This window comes from Calliopsis andreniformis, chromosome 9, assembly GCF_051401765.1.
Source record: "Calliopsis andreniformis isolate RMS-2024a chromosome 9, iyCalAndr_principal, whole genome shotgun sequence".
In the NCBI taxonomy this organism is placed as follows: Eukaryota; Metazoa; Arthropoda; class Insecta; order Hymenoptera; family Andrenidae; genus Calliopsis; species Calliopsis andreniformis.
In genome coordinates, this window is record NC_135070.1 from 8,874,941 (window position 1) to 8,897,334 (window position 22,394).

The 22,394-nt window shown below is 37.7% G+C and overlaps 5 protein-coding genes across 7 annotated transcripts; 4 read left to right on the top strand and 1 right to left on the bottom strand.

Annotated features, from left to right (window-relative positions):
- On the top strand, positions 1-5,178 carry LOC143183350 (protein brown). The gene is made up of 11 exons (XM_076384875.1): positions 1-157; positions 473-521; positions 629-812; positions 889-1,081; positions 1,521-1,713; positions 1,814-2,029; positions 2,107-2,209; positions 3,195-3,421; positions 3,501-3,743; positions 4,259-4,359; positions 4,997-5,178. Exons 1-11 carry the CDS (start codon positions 1-3, stop codon positions 5,176-5,178), a joined length of 1,848 nt encoding a protein of 615 aa, XP_076240990.1.
- Positions 5,179-5,184: 6 nt separating this feature from the next.
- On the bottom strand, positions 5,185-13,325 carry Bw (brown). Of its 2 annotated transcripts, none has more exons than XM_076384557.1 (14): positions 13,177-13,325; positions 11,891-12,056; positions 11,769-11,817; positions 11,254-11,303; positions 10,867-11,000; positions 9,958-10,110; positions 8,870-9,108; positions 8,641-8,737; positions 8,309-8,566; positions 7,263-7,496; positions 6,750-6,885; positions 6,426-6,531; positions 6,023-6,123; positions 5,185-5,613 (listed from the first exon to the last, which is right to left on the bottom strand). In XM_076384557.1, exons 1-14 carry the CDS (start codon positions 13,198-13,200, stop codon positions 5,432-5,434), a joined length of 1,929 nt encoding a protein of 642 aa, XP_076240672.1. In that variant the 5' UTR covers positions 13,201-13,325; the 3' UTR covers positions 5,185-5,431. The 2 variants fall into 2 exon arrangements, 1 of the variants encoding a protein (XP_076240672.1); XR_013002565.1 differs by having other exon boundaries at positions 5,574-5,613; positions 6,426-6,590.
- A 2,767-nt stretch (positions 13,326-16,092) lies between these two features.
- On the top strand, positions 16,093-19,489 carry LOC143183351 (uncharacterized). The gene is made up of 7 exons (XM_076384876.1): positions 16,093-16,734; positions 17,941-18,334; positions 18,724-18,961; positions 19,053-19,080; positions 19,162-19,216; positions 19,321-19,403; positions 19,460-19,489. The coding sequence occupies exons 1-7, from the start codon at positions 16,447-16,449 to the stop codon at positions 19,487-19,489; spliced, it is 1,116 nt and encodes a 371-aa protein (XP_076240991.1). The 5' UTR covers positions 16,093-16,446.
- Positions 19,398-20,645, top strand: LOC143183122 (ATPase inhibitor mai-2, mitochondrial-like). 2 transcript variants are annotated; one of them, XM_076384559.1, is made up of 3 exons: positions 19,398-19,555; positions 20,085-20,217; positions 20,321-20,645. In XM_076384559.1, exons 1-3 carry the CDS (start codon positions 19,509-19,511, stop codon positions 20,450-20,452), a joined length of 312 nt encoding a protein of 103 aa, XP_076240674.1. In that variant the 5' UTR covers positions 19,398-19,508; the 3' UTR covers positions 20,453-20,645. The 2 variants fall into 2 exon arrangements, with proteins under 2 accessions (XP_076240674.1, XP_076240675.1); XM_076384560.1 differs by lacking the exon at positions 19,398-19,555 and adding an exon at positions 19,678-19,817.
- A 105-nt stretch (positions 20,646-20,750) lies between these two features.
- LOC143183123 (uncharacterized) lies at positions 20,751-21,797 on the top strand. The gene is made up of 3 exons (XM_076384561.1): positions 20,751-20,872; positions 20,978-21,071; positions 21,138-21,797. The coding sequence occupies exons 1-3, from the start codon at positions 20,829-20,831 to the stop codon at positions 21,309-21,311; spliced, it is 312 nt and encodes a 103-aa protein (XP_076240676.1). The 5' UTR covers positions 20,751-20,828; the 3' UTR covers positions 21,312-21,797.
- Positions 21,798-22,394: the final 597 nt, after the last annotated feature.

Sequence of the window (22,394 nt, forward strand, 5' to 3'; positions counted from 1 at the left end):
ATGAACTATCTCAATGAATTGCGGTCCAACGAAATTACAATTGTCTGGGAGAATCTATCGGTTTTCGTGCCGCCCAGAGAGGAATCGTTCCTGCGAAATCTGAGGCAGAGATTCGCGAGGAACTCGTTTGAGGAATCGTTGAAGATACTGAAAGGAGGTGATTTCTTCTGATGGGACTGAGATAGGTTTGCTTAGAAATATTTTTTGAACTGGGAACGAAAAGTTTTAAGTCACTGAGATGAGATTTTTTTAGTCTTAAAAGATCCTCAGATTCAAAATCAATATTTATATATTACACATATTAATATTCCAAGATTGTCAATGTTAACGATATGAAAAAATATGACACGGCTGACAAATTACCAATACTTTCAATATTAATATATTCATATAAGTATTCACATAAAGGTTCAATTTCTAACTAAAAGAAACAAGAAAATTTCATTTAAGAGAAGATAAAAAATGATTACAGTGTCTGGTTATGCATCAACGGGGAGTTTAATCGCCATAATGGGTCCCAGGTACTCCAATATCTTTAAAGAGTTACTAACTCGTTGGAAAGTATACGAACACCAATAATCAAATTACAGTTTCGATACAAATTTGATAGTGTACTCATGTTTTCTAGCGGCGCAGGAAAAACGACATTCTTAGCCAGCCTGGCGGATAGAATTGCTTCAGCGCAGGGTTCAGTGAAGATAAACGGGCAGCAGGTCCTTTCGCAAGGAATCGTGTCGAAAATATCTGGTTACCTGCCGCAATTCGACGCCTTGCCTGCTGCCCTCACTGTAGAAGAACATCTGTTGTTTATGGTACTTGCTTCTTGTAATAAAATCGATCATTGGTTGTATCATCATGACCACAGGATCACATAGTTGCTTGATTTAGTACGCGCTGAAGACGAGTGACACTGCAGCGCAGAGGAGATACTCGATGGCGAAGCTGCTGATCGATTTGAACTTGATCGATTGCAGGCACACTTTGGTATCAAAGTTGTCAGGTGGTCAGAAGAAACGACTGTCTTTGGGAGCTGAATTGGTGACGACACCGAGAATACTGTTTTTGGATGAACCCACAACGGGTAAGGATGAAGTGGTTCGAGGATAATTAATAACTGGGACATTGGGGTAATCCTATGACCCATCTATGGGTCAGGGCAATTTTAACAATAATTTCTGAAGATACTTTAACGAGATTTTTGTAGAATTTTTGACAAAAAAGAATGTGTAGATCTTATTATCAGAGACACATTCATTTACCATTTTTTAGTTAACATTTTTAACAATTTTGGGAAATTTTATTACTTTCCTAAACTTAGAAATGGAACAGTGTATTTCTGATGGACTATCAACGTGTTGCTGATTTAATTTAACATTTCGAAAAATAGATTGTGAATGTGATAGCAATGGTGGCTCCAGAAGATGGTAGTTAATAAAAAGGCAACTGTGATCAGTGAGATGTGAAAATATTTGTGATGTGAAAGACAGTAGCTTTCAGTATTTAAGAATGTTTAATCGTAGGTTTGGACACGTTTTCTGCGATGCAAGTAGGAGAAGTACTGAAAGGGATAAGTCTAAGTCAAACGATCGTATTTTGCACTATACACCAGCCTGGAATGGACATATACAATCTCTTCACTCACGTAATATTCATGTCTGATGGGAAGATCGCTTATTTTGGGACCCTGAAGAACGCCACGACATTCTTTTCTAGGTGTAGTTGGAATTCTTTTCAATATTCTGTTTAACTGAGTGGAATATGTCCTTATGACTAAATAGGACGCAATTGCATTCTGAATTTTTTATGAATACAGCCTTGGGTTCGAGTGTCCAGTCGGTTTCAACGAGTCGGAGTATTACATAAAAGTCTTGTCGGTTAGAGATCGTGAAACGTATTCGTCGAGCACTACAAATATAGAAAATGCATCGATGGAATGCATTGATAAAATATGTCAAGAGTTTTCGCGGTCTCCACTGTCGAAGATCCCTGAAATGCCTGATATCAGAGATCTCGATATTAAACCGCAAAGGTAATAAGAAATAGTTTAAAAAAAAGCAGTTACGAAGAAACAAAATTTGAACATAAAATTATAATAATAATACACAGGAGGGTGAATTGCATAATGCAATTTTCTTGGCTGATGTGGAGAATGTGCATACAAAGCAGAAGAACACTTTTCGCGGATTGGATCTCTTGGCTCTCTTACTTCGTAAGCGAAAGGCACTGCCTTTTTATATGTATTTTTATGTTATAGTTCACTAGGTGCAGCAAATGAAAAGTGCATTTAGTGCATAAGGTGCAGGAGGTAATGCGTACTAATATCAAGTGCATCAAGAGCATCAGGCATATCAAATACATCTTGTGTATCAAGTAGGTGCATTAGATGTAACAGGTATGGTACGTGCATGGACTGCATTGGGTGCAACGTGCGTCGGGCACATCAAGTACATCAAATGCATTAGGTACAGATGGCTCATTTGATTCTGAGCCAACATGAACGTGGGTACGACGGAATCTCACAGACTGAAGATTTGAATAAGTAATAAGTAATTACGCAAATATGTGAACATTTGTATAATCAAGTATTACATTGTTTGAATATTTATAAAATGCCATATTTAAATATTTGGAGAGTTACGTATCCGTCAATTTCATAATTTAATCCTCAGAAGTTTGAAAATTTAAAACTTTCATATTTTGAAAATTTGAATAATTGTATAGATCCTTAAATATTTGAGAATTTAAAAACTCGAGAACTTGGAGTTTAAAAAATTTAAAAATTTTAAAATTTAAACGTCGATAACTCTGAATATTTTATACTTACAACGTTCAAAACGTTCCACCAATTTGTCAATTTCCAAAGTTCCTTCATCTGTTTCAACCTCTGCGTAAGATTACCATTGTTTATCAAATTATCACATGGCATTACACGATAGATTACCAGAACCCTGTACGAACTTCTCTCACCCTTCTGAGAGAGTAACATCCCCTTCCCTACGTGCACGCTGACCCCGAATCAAATGAGCCTTCAGCGCATCAAGCGGTACACAAAATGCATTAGGTATCCCAAATGCATCACCTCCATATTGCACCGTGCGCTACACACAATACCAGCCTCGCGATATAATGGTAAAAATGAAATCCCGAATGCTCGTTCCACGGCAAAAGGAAAACGCAATTTAAATGAATCATAGCTCTCCGTGGCGGCGGTGGGCACTTTTTACGCCGGCATTAATCCAGCAACGCAGATGGGCGTGCAGAATGTCAGAGGCGCGTTATACATGATGAGCTCCGAAATTTCGTTCACGGTTGCCTACTCCGTGATTTACGAGTTCCCAGGGCAGGTTATGATTTATCTACGGGAGGGTGGTGTTTACGGTTGCGGTCCATATTACATCGCCACGTTTCTTGGACTGGTAACTCTTAAATTTCGTCGCTGAACTATTTTCACGCTCGCGAATCAGTCGTTCACACGGAAGAAATATGTATCGCGCGTTGCAGATACCAAAGGCGACCTTGAAGGCGCTTATATTCACGGCGATCTTCTATTTCGTGGTGATCGCGGAGACCGAGCTAATAAATTTCCTCCTCTACTGTCTCACCATATCGGCAGCAGCGATTTGTGGCACCGCGTACGGTTTACTATTTTCCAGCTGGATCGAGAGCATCGACGTCGCCACGTCGATCATGGTCCCCGTCGATATGCTGTTCCTGCTGACTGCTGGAATGTTTTATAATCTCAGGTATTACATATTTCAATCCCGAGTGATTTATTGCTTTGAAGAGCGGCGGCTATCTCGAGGGAAGAGAGAAGATTAATCATTCGAGTAATAGCCAGATGCAGGAGTCACTCGTTTGACGATATTATTATGTATTACACGGTTTTGTTTTCTGGTTAAAATGTAGTATTAAGCACTTGAAGCATGGGATCAGACTCTTGATCTGTTTAATGGTATATTTGATAAATTAATTGGACCGTTCTGGTAGCTTGACGTAATTGATTTTATTTCCTTTTTGGTATTTTACAACGTTAAACGTTGGAATGAATCATTCGTGCGGACAGACGACTGAGATCACGATTTATGCGACAATATAGGACAAATAGAACGAAGCTCGATAAACATTTTCATCGATGTGATTGGTTTACCATTCTGCGTTATATTTTATGTCAAACATGCGTTAATTATTAACTACATTTAATTACTGTTTCGATATTTCGAGTAACGTTTCCAGCGGGCTGATGATTCCACGTTTCCAGGTCGCTGCCCGCGTATTTAACGTGCTTCAAATACTTGTCAACATTTTTTTACCTGAACGAAGCTCTGGCCATAATTTACTGGTCACGGATAGATAGAATTGGTAAGAGCTTTATATTTAGCGAATAAATCTTTGAATGTACCTTTAGATGCTTTCAACTAGTTTTAAATTCCATATCTATCGATTACTTGTATCTGGATGTGTTTTTAGGCACTTAGAAGCATATTTATTTAAAAAGTTAAATTACGAATTTATTTTACTAACCCATTTCTAAATTTAAAATTTTTAAAATAGAACAGATACTTTTCTTCGATAATGAATTCTCAGTGCTACGTTTACATTACGCAACTTTTGGTCGAATAATCGAGTTGTTCAAAGTTGTTCACGTAAACCCAATTTCAACCAAGTTGGAACGATAATTCTATACTTCAGAGCCAGAGTGACCCAAGTCCTTTTTTATTATTTTTCAGGAGAGCCGATAAACAAGTGCGATTACTCATTTATTAACATAATATTCGAAGAACTTTATACTATTGAATTTTCTTCACTTACAACGTAACTTAACTAACATTCCTATTATTCTAATAAAACGAAGAGAAAGCAATAAGATCCTGTAAAAAACTTGATTTTGAAAAAATGGACTTGGGTTACTCTGGCTCTGAGGTGCAGAATTTTAATCAGCTCGGTTGTCTGACTAAAGGTTGCCTAATATAAACCTAGCTTAATGGGATTTCTTCAGATTGTGATACCTCTGACGATATGCCCTGTTTGAAAAATGGGGAGGAAGTTCTATTGGAGTATGGATTCGAAAAGTCAAATTTACGCTGGGATCTGTGCGGCCTTATGATCTTAACGATCGCAATGGGCCTCGTCGGATACATTGGAGTTCGAAGGAAGAGGCAAGTCAGGACGATGTTTTGAGAAAAATTCGAAGAATTCTGTTTTATTTCGAACGAAACAAATCGTAGTCGATATGTAATATATTCTCATTTCCACGGTATTGTATAAATATGAATTGTCATGTAAATTACTTGAATTTATCTTATACACATCAATACATTGATCGTGCGACTTATTTGTCGAGCATGATATTTACAAGACGTTTTGTACTATAAATAACAATTACTTTGAACACATCAGTGGACCACGTCTGAGTCGATTATTATTGAAAAGTTCAGTAAACGGGTTCTTTGCGACTTCTGTGGCGAATCACGAGAAATCCTGCCAAATGACTGATCGAGAATATTGCCAGAAGACCGATTATGTCAATTGTATAGTGATTCGGTAAGTATCCATACTTTTCTAGAACGCCCAGTCCACTGGATATGCAGGGCTCCTCTGGGTCTGGGGAGCAATCTAAGAAAATAGACAATTAGTGCGTGAAACTATCTTAGTGGATGATTTTAAGTGGAACTGTCTAATATTAGTCAAACATTCGAATAAATAATTTATCTTTCCTTTTACACAGATTTTGATTAAATAATTTACCCTCCTTTTTATTAAACATAAAATGGATTCGGTACCCTTCAATTGAATTAATTACTTTTTTCAATTTTTGGATACAATTTTTCTCATCCCTTTGCGATAGTGAAGTTTAACTTTGAAAATAGTAAATGAGATAATTGCAAAGAAATTTCCATTAAACACGTGACAGAGATTGTATCGATTAAAATGTTACTTGATATTTTTATTTTGTAAATAATGACTGAATTTTGTGCAGAAAGGTATAATTGAATTATACACCTAGTGATAGTCAATAACGTACTTATATGATCGATTAACAACCACTGGGTTAACGAAACCGCTTCCAGGCCGTAATAGAATTGAGATAAGTATTTCAACCACGCGATTCCAGGCGCTAAATGTCTGGAAAAAATTTTGCAACAAATATTATCACCAAATGAACACCCTCCTCCATATTTAAAAATTATCGCAGTAATAAGTAAACAGTAGTAGTATCACACTTGAAAACTGTTAGAATTTTTAAATTTATATCTTACTTGAGAGGTTCAATTTTCAAAAATTTGAATATTTGAGAAGTACAGAATATTTAAAAACTTGAATAATCGAGAATTCGAAAATATGCGATAGCAGGTATCCTCTGAGAAAGGGACCAATTGAAACTAATTTTTTCTGTAACAGTAGATTTACTGTATTTTCTTTCTCACCCAAGATGCAAGTAGATTCCACAGAACATCAGTCCCAGGAAGTCCAATGGCACGGAAAAAAGAGAAGCCGTGTCGATCGACTTGAATGACGCTGAGAGGAACAAACCTGTTCGAAGGATATCACGATCTTTGATCTCAAGCCCTTTTCCCACGTGAACAAATTTTCTATTCCGCATAACAATCAAATTTCACCATAAAGTTCAATTCTTATTCGATAACCGCTTCATTGGCTACTTTAAAATTCCAATTTTGAAGAATAGATCACTCGAAAACTAAATTCTCAAGAAAATTTGCTCATGTAAAGAAGGGTTTTTGATTGCTCACCAAGAGCAGACGCAGAAATGGCACAAATCATTATTGGTATTGCGAAGTATACGTATCCTAGGAATCCACCCTTCAGCCCCGTGATTGTGAACACAAATGCTGCGTATAGCACTGGCTGTATTATCGCCCCAGGAATCTGAAAATTTTTGGAGAACTACCATTCGAATTTTTCCAATTTTAAGTAAAAGACAAGTATAACTCTCCTATACTAAATGAGCAATCTCAATTTATTAACTTTCTTTGCTTAACCTTTAAAGTGCTGAAATTCATATCGAATATAAATCATTTGAATTATATTCTTCAAAAAATTAAATTAAAAAATTACTGAACTTCAAATATTACTGAAGTATTCAAATATTCGAATACCGATTAAGTTCGTCAAGTATTTCTAACCCTGATACAAATTCTCTAACAGGTTAACAACTTTCTGTTAAAGTCAAGTTAAATATTACTGATAGTCTAACACCCAATACAATTTATGTCAGACATAATCAGAAATATAGAGTAGCTCACCAGAACAACCACTTTGCTGGTGTAGTACGGCGCTGGGCTGTAAAGGCCAGCGGCAATGTCGCGCAGCAGGAGTGGCAGTTCACGTGGGAACGTGTAGAAAACAGCATAATTAAAGGTGAACACGGTCTCTACAACCACGAGATACAATAGGCCCTGCATGTTCTGTATCCCGCCCTGATCCATTCCATCACTTATCACGCCCACATAAGGGGACGCTACGAGCAGACCTATGAACTTCAAACAAACCACAATTGTCGAAGGCTTTGATCTTTGAGGAACTGGGGCTCGAGGAAGTTTGGAGATTTTGGTCGAAGATGACTGTTCAGGTGATTGTATTAGAAAAGCAAGATTACAGCGTTGCTTCGATAGAAGTTCACTGAGACATTTATGTTTTGTTGAAAGTAGCCCTAATGTCTTGGTAGAAGTCCATGATTTTAGGAGTTTGTTTATAGAGCAGGAACTTGAATTTGGGTTTTTAAAAGTGAAGGAATAGTTCCAGGAAAACGTGACTGTATCATCGAACTTGTATCGAGACAATATTGTACATATCATTTTTTAAATGAAAATTCGGAGTACAGAGAGAAGAAAGGAAAGAGATGCTACGTGTTATATTGTAGTTCGTGAGCACTGGCTCAGAGTCAAGGAACTCCACTATATTGTATATTTCCATATAGTTAGAATCTACACGTGCGCGAGCTTAAAAGGCGAGGATCAATTTCCTCCCATTACTATTCAGAAAAGGACTTGGGTTGTAAAGATTCTTGAACTGCAGCACAGAACGCTGAATTACTCTAATTTAGTAAATTCAGTAAATTATAGTAATTCAACATTCATTTACTCAACTTACATACTAATTGCCATTAATTACTTTGGAGTAATCGAGAAGAAGGTCTGGGTCAGGTAATTTACATTCAGGAGAATTGGAATATTATGTAGCCCAGTCACAAGAAAATTATTAAAGCTCAGAAGCTCAAAGCTTTCCCTTGACTAATGCCAATAGTAACCACTGCTAATAGTAAATATTTCCAGCACTGCAAATATCTCACCATGTAAGACACAAATCGTAATAAATAGGTGGTAGTGTTTCTCCTGTAATCGACATACGTCCTCCAGGTGAGCCACCGGATCTGCGTCATAGCCCTGGCCTTCTTGAACTCGTAAGAAGCCGAGGATGGAGAGGGAAGGTCCGAAAATATCAGCGGCAGTTCTTCAGCTTCGGTCGCAGCGATACAAGAGTGTTCAATCACTGTGGACACCTTCTGGCCGTACTTCGACCTTTCGTATTCATCACAGATACAGTTCACCTGCGAGATAGTCGCTTAAGTCACTCTTCTCATCATTGTCAGCGCACCGCCTAAGAAAGGCTAAGAGGCACTACCTTCTTGTAACTCTCTGCTTCCTTGTCCCTGACGATGGACAACTGAGAGACGAAGAATTCAGCGCTGTTGAACGTCGGTGGACACCGAAGGCCCAAGCTAAAAGACATCGACGGTTCAGCGGTGAAAGAATCACAAAAGGAACGTTCTACCGTGTCGATCGCTTAACCAGGGAAAACGAGGGATTCGAAACGCCGAATGAATAGAAATAAAAGCGATGCTAGGTCGAACCTATCGAAAAAGTTGGTGGCGTCGAGAGTGGAGCCTTGAAAAGCGACCCTCCCGGCGGAGAGGAGGAGGACCTCATGGAATATGTCCAGCAAACCGGAAGCAGGCTGGTGCAACGAGCAGACGACTATTCTTCCGCTGGCTGCCACCTCCCTCAGTGTCCTCACCACCGACATCGCACCGTAACTGTCCAATCCCGTGGTTGGCTCGTCGCAAAACAGAATGCTCGGCTCGGTGAGCAGCTAGAACAATTCTCTACCCTATGTGTACCTCGTATTAAGCAAATTACGGACCAGAATGGGCGCAAGTCGTGTAAGAGGATCGTGAAATTCCTGGTTCGAGGTTCAGTGTATCGATGGGAATCCTATCGCGGTAGAATATTGCAGTGGTGCTGTATTTTATACTTGGTTTGACAATCAGGTTAGTCCTTTCTGGAGAACGGAAATCATTCCCTTTTGGAGTTTGATGAGGCGAAACAGCGTAAGTCACATACTGTTATTTTTGAGATTATTCAATGCTTTGAATCTTGATTCTGTATTTTGGACTTAGGTTTTATTACACTCACTTGAATTTTTATTTTGCTTGAAGTTTGAAACAGTATTCAAGCATTCTTTTCAGGTGAAATGTAAAACCTAAAAAGACACTTTTTTACTTATGGAAAAAGCTAATATTTTTGTGAATAATAATATACAGAACTCAGTATTTTGAATAATCCAGTTATTCTCATTTAATCTGTTTGTTTATTTCCCAGTAATTTTTAATAATTCTCTGCTGATAACCCACAATATTAAAGAAGATAAATTCTTAAAGAAGAGATATTGCTCATTCCACTAATATTGATAGACACTGACACGCCTATCACGCCTAATAGAATCAATTTGGGCAACTGATTGTCAAACCCGTTGTATGCAATAAGATTGATAAATGAAGTCGTCGGTCGCTAACTGATTAATAGCACCATCTGTCGATCTTCTGGAGTGTGAAGAGAAAATCAACGTTTGGCGATCATTAATCTCTCAGGGACCATTAAACTACTCTGTTCGATGGAGGTGCAGTGGAGTCAGTGAGAAGGAAAGTCAACGGCTGCTTACTTGAACGGCCAAAGCCACCCTTTTCCTCTCGCCACCGGAAAGAGCGGATAGCCTCGAGTTTCCGCATTTTCCAAGGCCGAGCTCTGCCAACAGAGCCATTATCCTCTGCTTTCTACTGGTGACCCGGAGCCTTCTGTCCATTTTCATGCAGGCCTTCGTCAAAGAAGACAATCGTGTAGTTCTAATCGCTTCTAGTTGTTTTAGAAAGCGAAATCTTTGATGGAAGGGAATTAACGAGGTGTGAAGTGGAATTTTGAGACATTTTATACGAAATATTTGGAAGGGGTGTCGAGAAAGGTTTTGAAGCAAGATTTATGGAATTATATGGATTAATATGGATGACTGCAGTCCTATCAATGATGTGAGTAATAATTAGACTGCTGATCTGTATGCATTATTGAGAAACTTCAATATGCAGAAAATTAAAAAACCATATACATAGCATGCAATATTTTGTAATATTTAGGGGATGTAGTACTTAAATTTCTAATTAGGTTCCATGTTTTTAACTGTGACTATAAAAATATGAATTTGCATAAACATCTGCAGCCTAGTGATCATGTGCTGCTCTAAACCTAAATGCTTTCAAGATATAGTGAATGTAGCAATGAGTTTATAATAAGGGAGTACTGTGTCACTTTCAAACGTTTCGGTCAATTAAACTTGAGAAAATTTGTTTGAATTTTAAAAAGTTGCTAGTTATCTCAGCCTCACAGATGAGGCAATTAACCCAATTCTCAAAGCAATTATATAAAATCGTTAATCGCCGATTAATTATTTCACTCAGTGTACCGTAAAGTGTCCTTAAAACGTTTAAACGGTTTGATGTATCGAAGACAGAAATCGAGCTATGGAAACCAGAAATGGGATACGAAGCGTTTCGAGTTACGATCTTTTGATAGGACCAACCATGAACTCCATGTGCTCCTGTACTGTCAGCGACTCGATCGCCAAATCTGTTTGAGGAACGAATCCTGATATCCTTATCATCTGGCCAGTGTCTATGGGTGCTCCGTTTAGCAGAACATCGCCTGTCGCTTCGCCTATTCATGGGAAATTATTTGGTAAAATTATTTGGGGAGTAATTTCTGTTTCTTTCAAGAAGAAAAGTATTAGAAGAAATATCTGATCCCCAAATTAAATATTTTTGTAGAAAGATCGTGTCTAACATTGAATTAAATTTCAAGAAAGAAGTGGAAATTCTAGAGGATGTTTTTGCCATTGTTATTTGACTGTTAATGTGAAATGGAAAAAGTAAACTGAAAATGTGAAGATTGAGAAAGGAGGTGTGTGAACCTTTGACACGTCGACTGATGGTTGCGAGAAGAGTAGTCTTTCCAGCACCACTGTAATGCAAAAAAATCTTGTTGACTAAGGTAGTCATTTATTTTTTGGGATAATTGATCCTGGAATATTAAATGCTAGGGATTTTCAATTTTTCACTAGCTGGTGTTAGATAAATACAGCTTGATTGTGGCTGTTTGAGTAGAGGAAATTCAAAAGAGGAAATTGTGATGCAACTATGTACCACTGATATACAATTATACATATTTCGTCCTATCAATTACACTCGCGTTTAGCATTCTAGGATCAATCCTATTTTCTGCTCGCTTTTGCCTTGCACAAACCAAATATTCATTTTTTCTTTTATTAAAGAATTTTCAAAAAGATTGTTCATCTATTTCAAAATAAATACTCCAAAAATATCCAGTAGGTTGGTTCGTGGTAATTTGCGTTTTTGCTCTCATAAAAAATTATTTTCTAGTCGAGCAAATGCGAACAGGGATTAAAGAGAAGATTCGTGTAGTTACCTTGGCCCCATGATAGCCATCAACGTTCCAGAGCTAACTACACCGCTGACTAAAAGCAAAAAGGAGAATTAACCGATCTCCGAGCTTCCATGGTATTCGTTCTTTCACATTTTATAATGTACCTCCTTTGAGCAACTGAACAAATTCAGACTTTTGAAAGCCAAAAATCGCTCGGAGCCCACCGTTGTTGGTTTTCCTTTCAACCGTGTACGAAATGTCTTTCCAAGTCAGGCGCAAGTTTTTGGGTAAACTCGCTGACGACACGGGTTGCTTTATCCCCTCTCTCATCTGAAACCGTTTTTCATCTATGCTGAAGGAAACGCTGGTGCATCGATTGTTTGTCGATTATGTGTTACGTGAAGGATAAGTAATTTTTGATGATAACTTCTAGAAAGTTGGTACGTTCGAGAGGTTGAGAAGCTTCTGTTTTGGGGTAAGGGAATTCGCGAAGAGTTAAAGAGTTAAAGCGAGTGAGGGTGAAACTGATATTAATACAGAAAATTTTTTCCCTAGGTTACGATTTCCAATTTTTAAATTTAAAAATTTTTTAATTTAACAGGGTTCAAATATTCAAATTTCTAAGTAATCATATTTTCTAATATTCAAATCTTCAAATTTTCAAACTTGAAAGTTTCTTAATATTTGAATTTCCAAATATTCAAATCTTACAATTTTTTAGCCTTTTAAATATTCAAATTTTCCAGTTCACAGATTTTCATGTGTTCAAATATTTAAATATTCAACTTTTCAACTCTTTTCATCTCATACTTCTAAATTTAAAATTAAACTGTTACTCAACTACACTGCTTCTAACTTACGAAAAATCATAAGACAATGGCTGAATCGTACTGTGATTAATCATTTTCAAAAATTGAAAACTGAATATAATCGATAATCATGGAATGGTAAATCGAAGCAATTAGCCGGCGATTACAGATAAGAAACTAGGAACGACAGAAAAATATCCGCGAAGGTCGGCTTCGCAAGATATTAAATGGTGGCGTAAGGAGTTCGTAATTATTCAAGAATCCTCGTTGCAATGCTGAGCCCTTCCACCATGCCACAGTATGTAACTGTAGGTCAGACGCGATTATATAAAGTACAGGTCCGGCTTGTGTCGCCATATTGGACCAACTAGCGTAACGTCGCTGTTTATGTAAGCCACTTATACGTGATTTATCTTGTCATTGATCGACTTGACGAGAGTGATCTCTTTCTAAAAAATTCGAACACTTCCCTACAATCACGACCAGTTACAATTTTTTCCAGCCGAAGTTTCTAACATTCTCCACAGGTCGACTCTAATCTATCGATTTATCCATGCGAAACGCGCACGACAGTTCTTCCAGAGACAGAAAACACACAAAACCGAGAGAATCCCTTTCTCCTAACTAAATCTTCTACTTACACTAACAGTATCATAGAAGATCATCCTCGGAAGCACCGTGAGCCCACACAAACACCACGCAGTGCGTCCCTAGAGGTAGCCAAAGATCCGCGGATCCATTCGCGCGAACATTCGACCAATCGATGCACCGTGTCACCCACAGCCGAAGAACAAAGGCAACAGACTCGTCCTACTCTGGGCGATCCTCAACCTTCGCGATTCTCATATGAAACTAAGGACACGCCATCCACATTATATAACAACTGTCCAGAGAAGAGCCTCTTCATAGACGACACTGATCGAACGATCCATCGATCTTCGTAGAACAACTGCCTTTTGTACTCCAAGATGATGACTGTTGGGGAGCCACTCGGTTACGGTGATGTTTGAACGAGACGATTTTTCGCGACTATGATAAGACCTCGAATTGGACCAAGGATTATATTATGTGTAGTGATATTGCGTCTAGGTACGCCGCGAACAGGGATTGAAGTCGTAAGGCTAAACTGGGTTATGGTAACCGGAGGCGAGCGCTATTCGCCACAATACGACACCATCGTGAGCGGTTTTGCGGAGGACGAGGCGATGGTGTGTCTTATATGGGACGGGAGGTCGTTACACAACGATACCACGGCACGACCGGCGACTCGATGCATCACGGCTGTATCGAGGAGACGCTTTAGCGCATACCGACGCGGATTGGACAGATGCTTGCACGAAAGCTTCTTTTCAGCGTCGTCTCGCTGTCGCGATAATTGCGGACTACGTGTATGGTGATACGTTAGGTGAGCTGCAATTCGACGCTTAGGTAATCGATATCGGGGAATATGTTGACCCTTAATCCAATCACTGTCACGCGAGAGAAGCGGAAATTTTTCTATATTAGGAGCCGGGTCGTCTTATTTACTGGCGGTCTGTAGAATATGTAAACTGATGTGGGTTCGCATGGCTAGCTTACAGTATTGTGCAAATTAATGTAAACACCTGTCTTTTATTGAAATACTTTATGATTCATCATATTGATGTTAGAATTATAATACACTGTGTTGATTGCTTAATTAAAATGTGTTCTTCTCGGTTATTAATTAGTTTTGTACTCGTTTCGACGTGGAATTAATTAATGTTTACTACGTGCAAAAATTCCAATGGATCGCTATGTTCATATTAATTTGCGCAGTACTGCAGTCAGGAAAATTGTATTTGGAATTTGATATGTTGCGAGGAAAATAAAGGAGTCAGGTTATCAGAAAAACATTTGTACCTATTTATAAAAGTAGTTAGCTACAATAGAAGAAGAAAATTATAAAACTAGGATTCGATTATGTATTCAGATTTTTAGAAGAATATTTAAATATTTTGCTAAAGTAAAGTTAACTTCTCCAAAGGAAGAGAGAAGTGTTAATAATGTTTTAAATATACAAATATTTGTTTCTTAATACGTGTATACTAGTAGAAGTTCATTAGAGTTTAATTTATGGAAAAATAGTAGAAGTAACGTTCTTACAAGAATATTACACAAGTGTATGTGTACCTCCACCCTAGATGTGCACTTCAGTCTGTCTATACTTAACTGCACGTGTACTTCATTACACCTGCACTTAAGTACATATGTATTCATATCCATTATGCATAAATTGCAATTTAATTACTATTCAGTTTATATTTAACAACCAATATTTACTCCATGTGAAATCTGATCTAAACTTGTTTGCATAAACAAAGAGATGCTGTTGACTTGTATTCCCTAAATAGAGGTATTATAATATTTCAAATTTCACCAAACTACAGAGGAAGCTATTTCACTAGAACTAATAAAGAAAACATGCCTTCTCACATTTCCTGAGTCGTAGTTCCTTCAAAACATTTCCACCAAATTATTCTCCACTTTTCCTTTCAATTATTTTCTACGCTTGCAACATCATGGATCAAGCAAAAGATCTTTGGTCATCTGATCGAAGGTTGTCGTGACAGGGTGGGGATGATAGAACCGAAGGTAGGGTAACCGCAGTCGCAATAAAAAGATGGAAATATTGGAATCGGCGCAATATGATTCCAGAACGGAGCGCGAAATGAAACAATGTTTGCGTTGCGCGGAACGTTGAACATCCCTCTCTCTCGCTTTCCCACCTTTTCTCACCCCTTCACGGTTGCTCTGTCTTTCTCCCGCCCAGAAACCCTCTCACCCCAGCTGGGAATCGAGGATTTGTTAGTATCGAGCGTCTAGCTAGTACCGTGCCAAAATGGCCGCCATTTAGTCGTTCCTTAGTACTGGTTTAACTAAACGTCGCGTAGAGACGCGTGAGTCGTCGGATCTTTCACGAATCTTTTGTTTCACGGTGTTTCTTCCGTCCTGGAAGACGAGTCGTGGCCAGAAATCAGGATACCTTATAGGGATAATTATTCGGTTATCCTAATACAATAGTCCACATTTAAGTAAATTCTCAAACACTTGTTACATCTAAATTCCAATGACCCATCTCTATGACTCCTCTTGACGATCAGTGTAACTCAAATTATATGAGTAAAATCTATTGAAATTCGAGTCTTTCCTCAGAATAAAATCTCAATCTGTTATACGAAAATTCCACAATGTGGATCTACGTCTTTGTTGGGATTTAAATGTGCACTAGTGTATCTGGTCACCATTGTGGCTCGTCGAGGGTAGGAGCAAGAATGATTCGTACCGATTCTTGTCACGCGGGTCGCGGTTGTGAAACAATAAGAGCATAAAAGCCACTTACAGCCCTTACCATTGGGAGATTCTCGAAAATTCGGGCCCAAGTGTCAAGGTCCAAGACACAAACCAATCGCACAGCTGAAATTAAAGGAACACCCCTAGCGCCGCAAGAGGGAACAACTGCACGACAGAAGTCTTCCAGCGCTCAAGAAGACAGAATCGATTGAACTTTGGAACTAAACCGATTATACAGTTCCAACGTCAATAATATTCAAAGAATAGAATAGAAGGACTTAATAAAAACAGTGACACAATGGACAGTATTCCTTAACCCTCGATTAACCCCTGATGTTCAGGGGTTCAGTATTCAGATTTCTCGATCGCGTGTACGAGGCAGATTAAAACAAGTGACTGTTTTAAATCACCGATTAAACGAGCAAACAGAGCCGCCAGAAACATCAACCGACCGCTGTGACGAGCGAGCGACACGCCTTCGTGCTACGAACACGCAGTTAAATCTGAATTAATCCAAAAAAATACGTAGGAGTTTTTCGAGTATCTTGATCACTTCGATTCGAGGATCCACATTCGAAGAGGTAAATACAGGAGACAGAATGTCTTCGAACACGACGCCAGTATTATTAAAGAAAAGGGAAAGGACGCAGAATTGGGTGGCTGAGGAGAAAAAAGCTTTGTTCGCGTTAATCAAGGCACACGCTAATGCGATCGAGAACAAGAAGATCGACGCAGCGGCTTCCGCCATGAAGAACCTCGCTTGGCAAGAGATCTACTGCGCGTTTCGGGGTCGGTTCTCCACTGACAGAGATATCACCAGAATAAGGGAGCAGTGGAGGAGGATGAAGGCACAGGCTAGGATGGAGATGTACAGCTTTGCTGAGAAGGTAATCGAATTACGTTTTGTTTTCTGATGATGGAAACATTCGAAATGAGGATATTTGCTTGTATGACCTGGGTTGGCGGAGGGGATGTCTGAATCGATATAAATTTTAGGGGCTGTGAAATTCAATCGACATGGTTTTTGGAGGAATTTTAATGACTTGAAGTTTAATTAGAGTTCAGCTATAGTTTAGTATATCCTTAAAGTCAGACTATATATTGTTTTAATTTTTGTTTGGCTAAAAAGTTGAAGATACTGTAGAGATAACCAAAATATTTTATTATAGTATAAAAAAAGTTTCTATTCTTTTTTTTGCATTTCAAAGGGGGATTTAATTATGATGATTAATTGCATAATATCTGCCAAGGTACTCTTACTTGAATTAACAAATTTTTCGTGGCATTTTCTCAACTTAAATGACCACGATGATTTTCGAATAATAATAACAGATACTACAAGACATGTTTTATACTGTACTTAATCTTAGGTTTGTAGTTTGTAAAAAAGAAATATAGAAATTATGTTAAATATTCGAACATTTTAGTACAAATTAAATGTCGAATTTAGTATCGTTCTCATCAGGAAAACACAAGTAATCTATTGGTATCACTAGTATGAAGATCCAATAACAAATGAAGCATTGAACCTTCCCACTTTTTAACTCTTATTGTCCTATACTTGTTTTTTGTAATCCTATTTTTCTCAAACAAGATCTTTTCTTTTTTCATTTGCTTTTTCATTTCATTTGCCTAAGCAAACATTACTGCAGTGAAGTGCAAAGAAAAACGAATAGACTAGACTGCCACTCACGATTAAAACTTGCGCCTAGACCTAAACTTCGCCTCACGATCGGTACATTGCCAGGACGTTAATTATTTATGAAGCATCCCTACCTAACTACCCTCGTTTAACAATACACGTGTTTCAATTTCAACCCACTGAAACTCCATGAACTCACTCGATTACACGATACGAATAAAAAGAACCTTATCAAATTTAGGGTATGGGTACATTACTGTCACATCACGTGAAATCACGTTACATACTATAGCAAATCCATAGTGTATGTCGAAGTTTTTACCTTGTTTTAAATCTATTTTGCTATAATATGAAACAAATTTGCTACAGTGTGTAGCGTGTCCAAAAACAGCAACGAAACATTTTTCACTATCCCGTTTTCGAAGTAACATGTACAAAAATTATATGGTAGGTGAGGACGTTGGGTCCTGAAGAGGCGGTCAAGTTTCAGCCGTCGAATCTCTCGATCGAGGTATGGAGATTGATCGAGAAGGCAAGAAAGAACGACGGGGATGGCGAGCGTTCGGAGGAGAACGGTCAGGAAAATCTGGAAAATTCGGCGAGTCTGCAAGCGATTCTGGATAAACTGACGTCGTCCACGCCGGAAATACCCATGAACGAGATTAAAGTCGAGGCGGGCAGCGACGACTACAGCACGGAAGAGGAAGCGAGCCAGAGCGAACTTTTCGCGGGGAAATCGGATCCGGCGCAAAAGAAACGGCCACGACTGTCCAGGGACGAGCAAATAGATATCTTCGAACAAAAGCCGCACACAGTAGACGATACGGTTCGCCAATTTGACAATGGTATTCTTAAATTTGCTCGAGGAAAGCTCGAACACAAATACATATATCAAGTCGTTCTAGACGTCTGTGTATTTTGAAAATTGACTAGAACGTCTTAGTCAGCTTGAGCAAGCAGTAAATAAGTTGCAAAAAGTTATGAAGAAAATTCCCGACATTCCTCTGATTTATTAATATTGTCAGTTCCTAGAAAAATATTAAATTGACGCTAATTAATTACCACCTGGGTCAACAACTATTTTGAGCGAAATTTTAGGTTTGGGGGTTAATTGTTCACGAGCTATTTGATACGTTGAAGTTATGAAACGAAATTTAATATAGTTAAATGAAGATGAATAAGTTTTAAGGAATATTCTCTGAGAAGGATATTAACTTCGTGTGTTTTTTAATAGAAGAGGCATCATTGTCCACCGCAAAAGGAATGGGCGATCAAATGGGTGATCGAGAAGAAAGCATTCAAAGGGCGATGTGGATGCTCGAAGCAGCTCAAAGAGAACACGATTTGAAGCTGAGGACGCTGAGTATCGAGCTGGAACGAGCAGAATTGCAGAAGAAGGCTGCTGTCAATGAACTGAAGACTTCAGAGATTAAAAGGCAGCTGATCGAGAGTCAAGCAGCCGAATACTATAGGTTATATTATCTTCCTTTTATTAAAATTTACAATTAACGGGGGAAGATTTATATTTCTATTGAATAAGAAAGATACAATTGTAAATATTAGATGTATACATATAGTTAGTCATTTTCATGTAAAGAACTTAAAGCATTGAAATTTCAATACCTATGGGTTATGCTGGCTTTTTTGTTTTAATCAGCTTATTTATTAATAGATGTCTATTATGCGACTGATAAAGGAAAGAGCTTCAAAACTATTTAATATCTTCAGTTTCTGATAAGGAGTCTTTGGTATAGGCAAACCTCGACTGACAATGCAAATATGTTAACCTTCTAATTACTTACTGATTTATGAAAAAATAATTTTTCCTGAGTTTGTGATGAGAATCAAATTAATATTGGCGCCAAAATAGCGCCAGGACGGTCAGCTCGCGAAACTCCTGCTGGAGAGACCTCTGCGATCTCTCCCTTTCTATAAGCATTAAGTAGTGTATGCTTTCTATTGGAATCCAGTATTACTTGCTCTTAGCTGCTGTACTTTGAAATTCTATCGTCCCCAAAAATGCAACGAGTTGTTGCTAACTTTTCACGAAACATGGCCACGTTGAGGTACGAAGCAGTATCTATTGCAAAGTTGATATTAAATTGTATATCTATACATGTACATGTTCATTATATAGTACTTATCTGCGTCGTTCAAGTCGACCCCGGCTTTTCTTGCACTTGCACGACGTACAGTAAAAGGCTATCTACGCTGAATTTCAGTTTTCTTATTTTTTTGCACTTTATCGAACGGAACAAACGATTATCGAAAAACTAGAATTAATTCTAAAAAATTGAAATAAGTGAACGACTCCTAATTGAATTTCACGTATGTGCACTAAAATTATGTAATAGCCATGGGTCTCATAGTATTGTAAAAACGTATTAACACGTTAATGTTATATTGGATATCTGATCTAATCGTAGGAGTGTAGCTTAAGCTTAGAATATTTTGCACTAGAGTGCTTAGCTATTTTAACCATGTATGATATAAATGGATGCTGAGTATTTTTAACTGCTGCCACCGTGCAACAATTCTTTTGCCAGCGCAATAGATTAGCAGGTACTAATTGAAAGAAACACTTGGTTGTTACAGCCAAATAAGAATGGTTGGTGAACGTGGGTCTGGAGCAGGAAAAGGAGGTGGTGGTGGTGGTTCCATTCGTGAAGCTGGAGGATCCTTTGGTAAAATGGAAGCTGCGCATGAAGATCAGTATTTCTATAATTTGGTTAGTTTCATTGACTTGAAATGACTTCTTACAATATCCTTTAAAGTGAACTTATTTCTTCGTTAATGTTTGGAACAATTTTTAAGGAAAATTTTTGTTTTAGCAAAAAGAACAACTTTCGAAACTGAAAGAGGATCTCCACGATGAAATTTCTTTTCATGAAGAACAAATCAAACGTCATCAAGAGGCCATAAACCGCCACAAAAAGAGAATATCTGATATGAATCAAGAATGAGCCAGTTCTCTTGCTGCGATATTCCTAATTTCTATTAAGCGTGAGGTTGCCCTTCGTAACAATTTAAGCATTGTGCACTGCAGATAGTAATGGTAGATCATCATGTCTGTATTCTTTTTTTTAACTACAAAATGTTATATGATAGAATAAAATACATTGTTTTCATACGTATTAAATAAAACAGAGATATTTACTTTCTTGTAAGATTATTTAAACGTTTCGCGTGAAACACTGTAACAAACATCGATTATCGATTAATTTATATAATTTACATTCAAATGTTTTACTGTTCCCGACAGAAAATTACAAAATTTCTGTCATAATTATCGTGCAATATTTTTCGTAAAATTAATGACTTTGACACGTAAAAAACATAATGTTTCGATATCTTTTACGAAGTTTATCAAGTGAAGCTACGTGGTGAGTACCGTTTTGAGAATACATAAGTAATTACAATCGTTTCTTTTCGTGGTTATGTTAATGTTTTTTTTCTAATAATTACTAGCAATACTATCTTCTTTATAGTTCCAGGTATCTTAAGAACAAATACAGTGATTCTAGTAAAAATAAAGCGTCGAACGATGAAGTCGCCTTTGAAGTAGAATATATTTATAAACAGGTAACAATTTCAAATGATAATATAATTTTATAAAGAAGACGAAGAATTTACTTATGTAATTCTCAGGATAAAGAGTTGCTAGAAATGCTGAAGCAGAAAATGCAGGACGAGGTGAAAAACATGCAAGACGAAGTTACAACAATGCGCAACAAAATCGAGGAATACAATCGTACAATAAACGAGAACCTTCGATTTTTGAAGGGTCTCGAGAAAGATCTGTCGGCCAGTGATAAAAAATGATATTGATAATTCCTTGTGATTATAATTTAGTATTTTATACGTTCATTTTTGACAACAGAAACGATTTTATGATTACCAAATGTCAACAATTATACGTCTATGATTTTTAAAGCTACATTTTCACGCCTCATAGAAGTCCACAAACAAATTAAAGAAACTTTATTTTTAAGGTGCAAGACATTTGTCTAATAAATATTCAGTAATTTTTATATCTCATTTTCGGATCGAATTATCGTTTTCTTACTCGATTTGGTTGATTTAGTATACATAAAGCAGCGTTAAGCAATTTTGCGTGAAAAAGGACTCACCACTTCGTCGTCCTCTTCTGGCTCTGTATAGATGGTCCTTTTCCCATATTTATATCCTTCAGGATCTTAATAATCACTAAACAGAAATCATTTTCGTTATTTATTATGTTACTGACGATAGTTTATTATAAGTAAAGTGATATTGAATTAGTGTAAAATAAAGTAAGTACGTTTAGAAGTAAGCAAAATTCTTAATATTCTATTCTTGAGTACTCTACCTTCTACCTGATACGCCAATATGGCCGACAATGTCTATAATTCTCCATTAATCGATCAAAATCAGTAAAAATATCCAAAAATTCCACAAATACAAATACCCCAAATTCCATACGCAAGTAACACATCAATTCCCAAGAAACTCGACTAATTAAACAATACCTTCCCATAGATCCCAATAGATACTCAAAACTAATCCAAAATACTCTAACTTATCCTCACCATAGCCGTGAGTATCCAAAAGTCCAAAATCTCATCCAAGAAGGAACTCCATCCAAGTCAATCCTCCCTCAAGAACTCCATCTCTCAATCACATCCACCTCCTCCGTATCTCATTTCCAACAACCAAACACGAATTTGAAAAGTTCTTCCGCCCCAGGAAAAGTTTCCCCATTCCCTTAGAAAAAGTGCCGCGAATGAACGGCGCGCGGCGAATCCTCGAGCATCGATCTCGATTCGAAATCTCGCTTGCGAGAATCGAAACGTGTCTACTCGTTCGACGGCCGCCAGGCTGCGCGCGCATCGCGGTCCAAAATGGCGGCGGGACGGAGCGACGGAG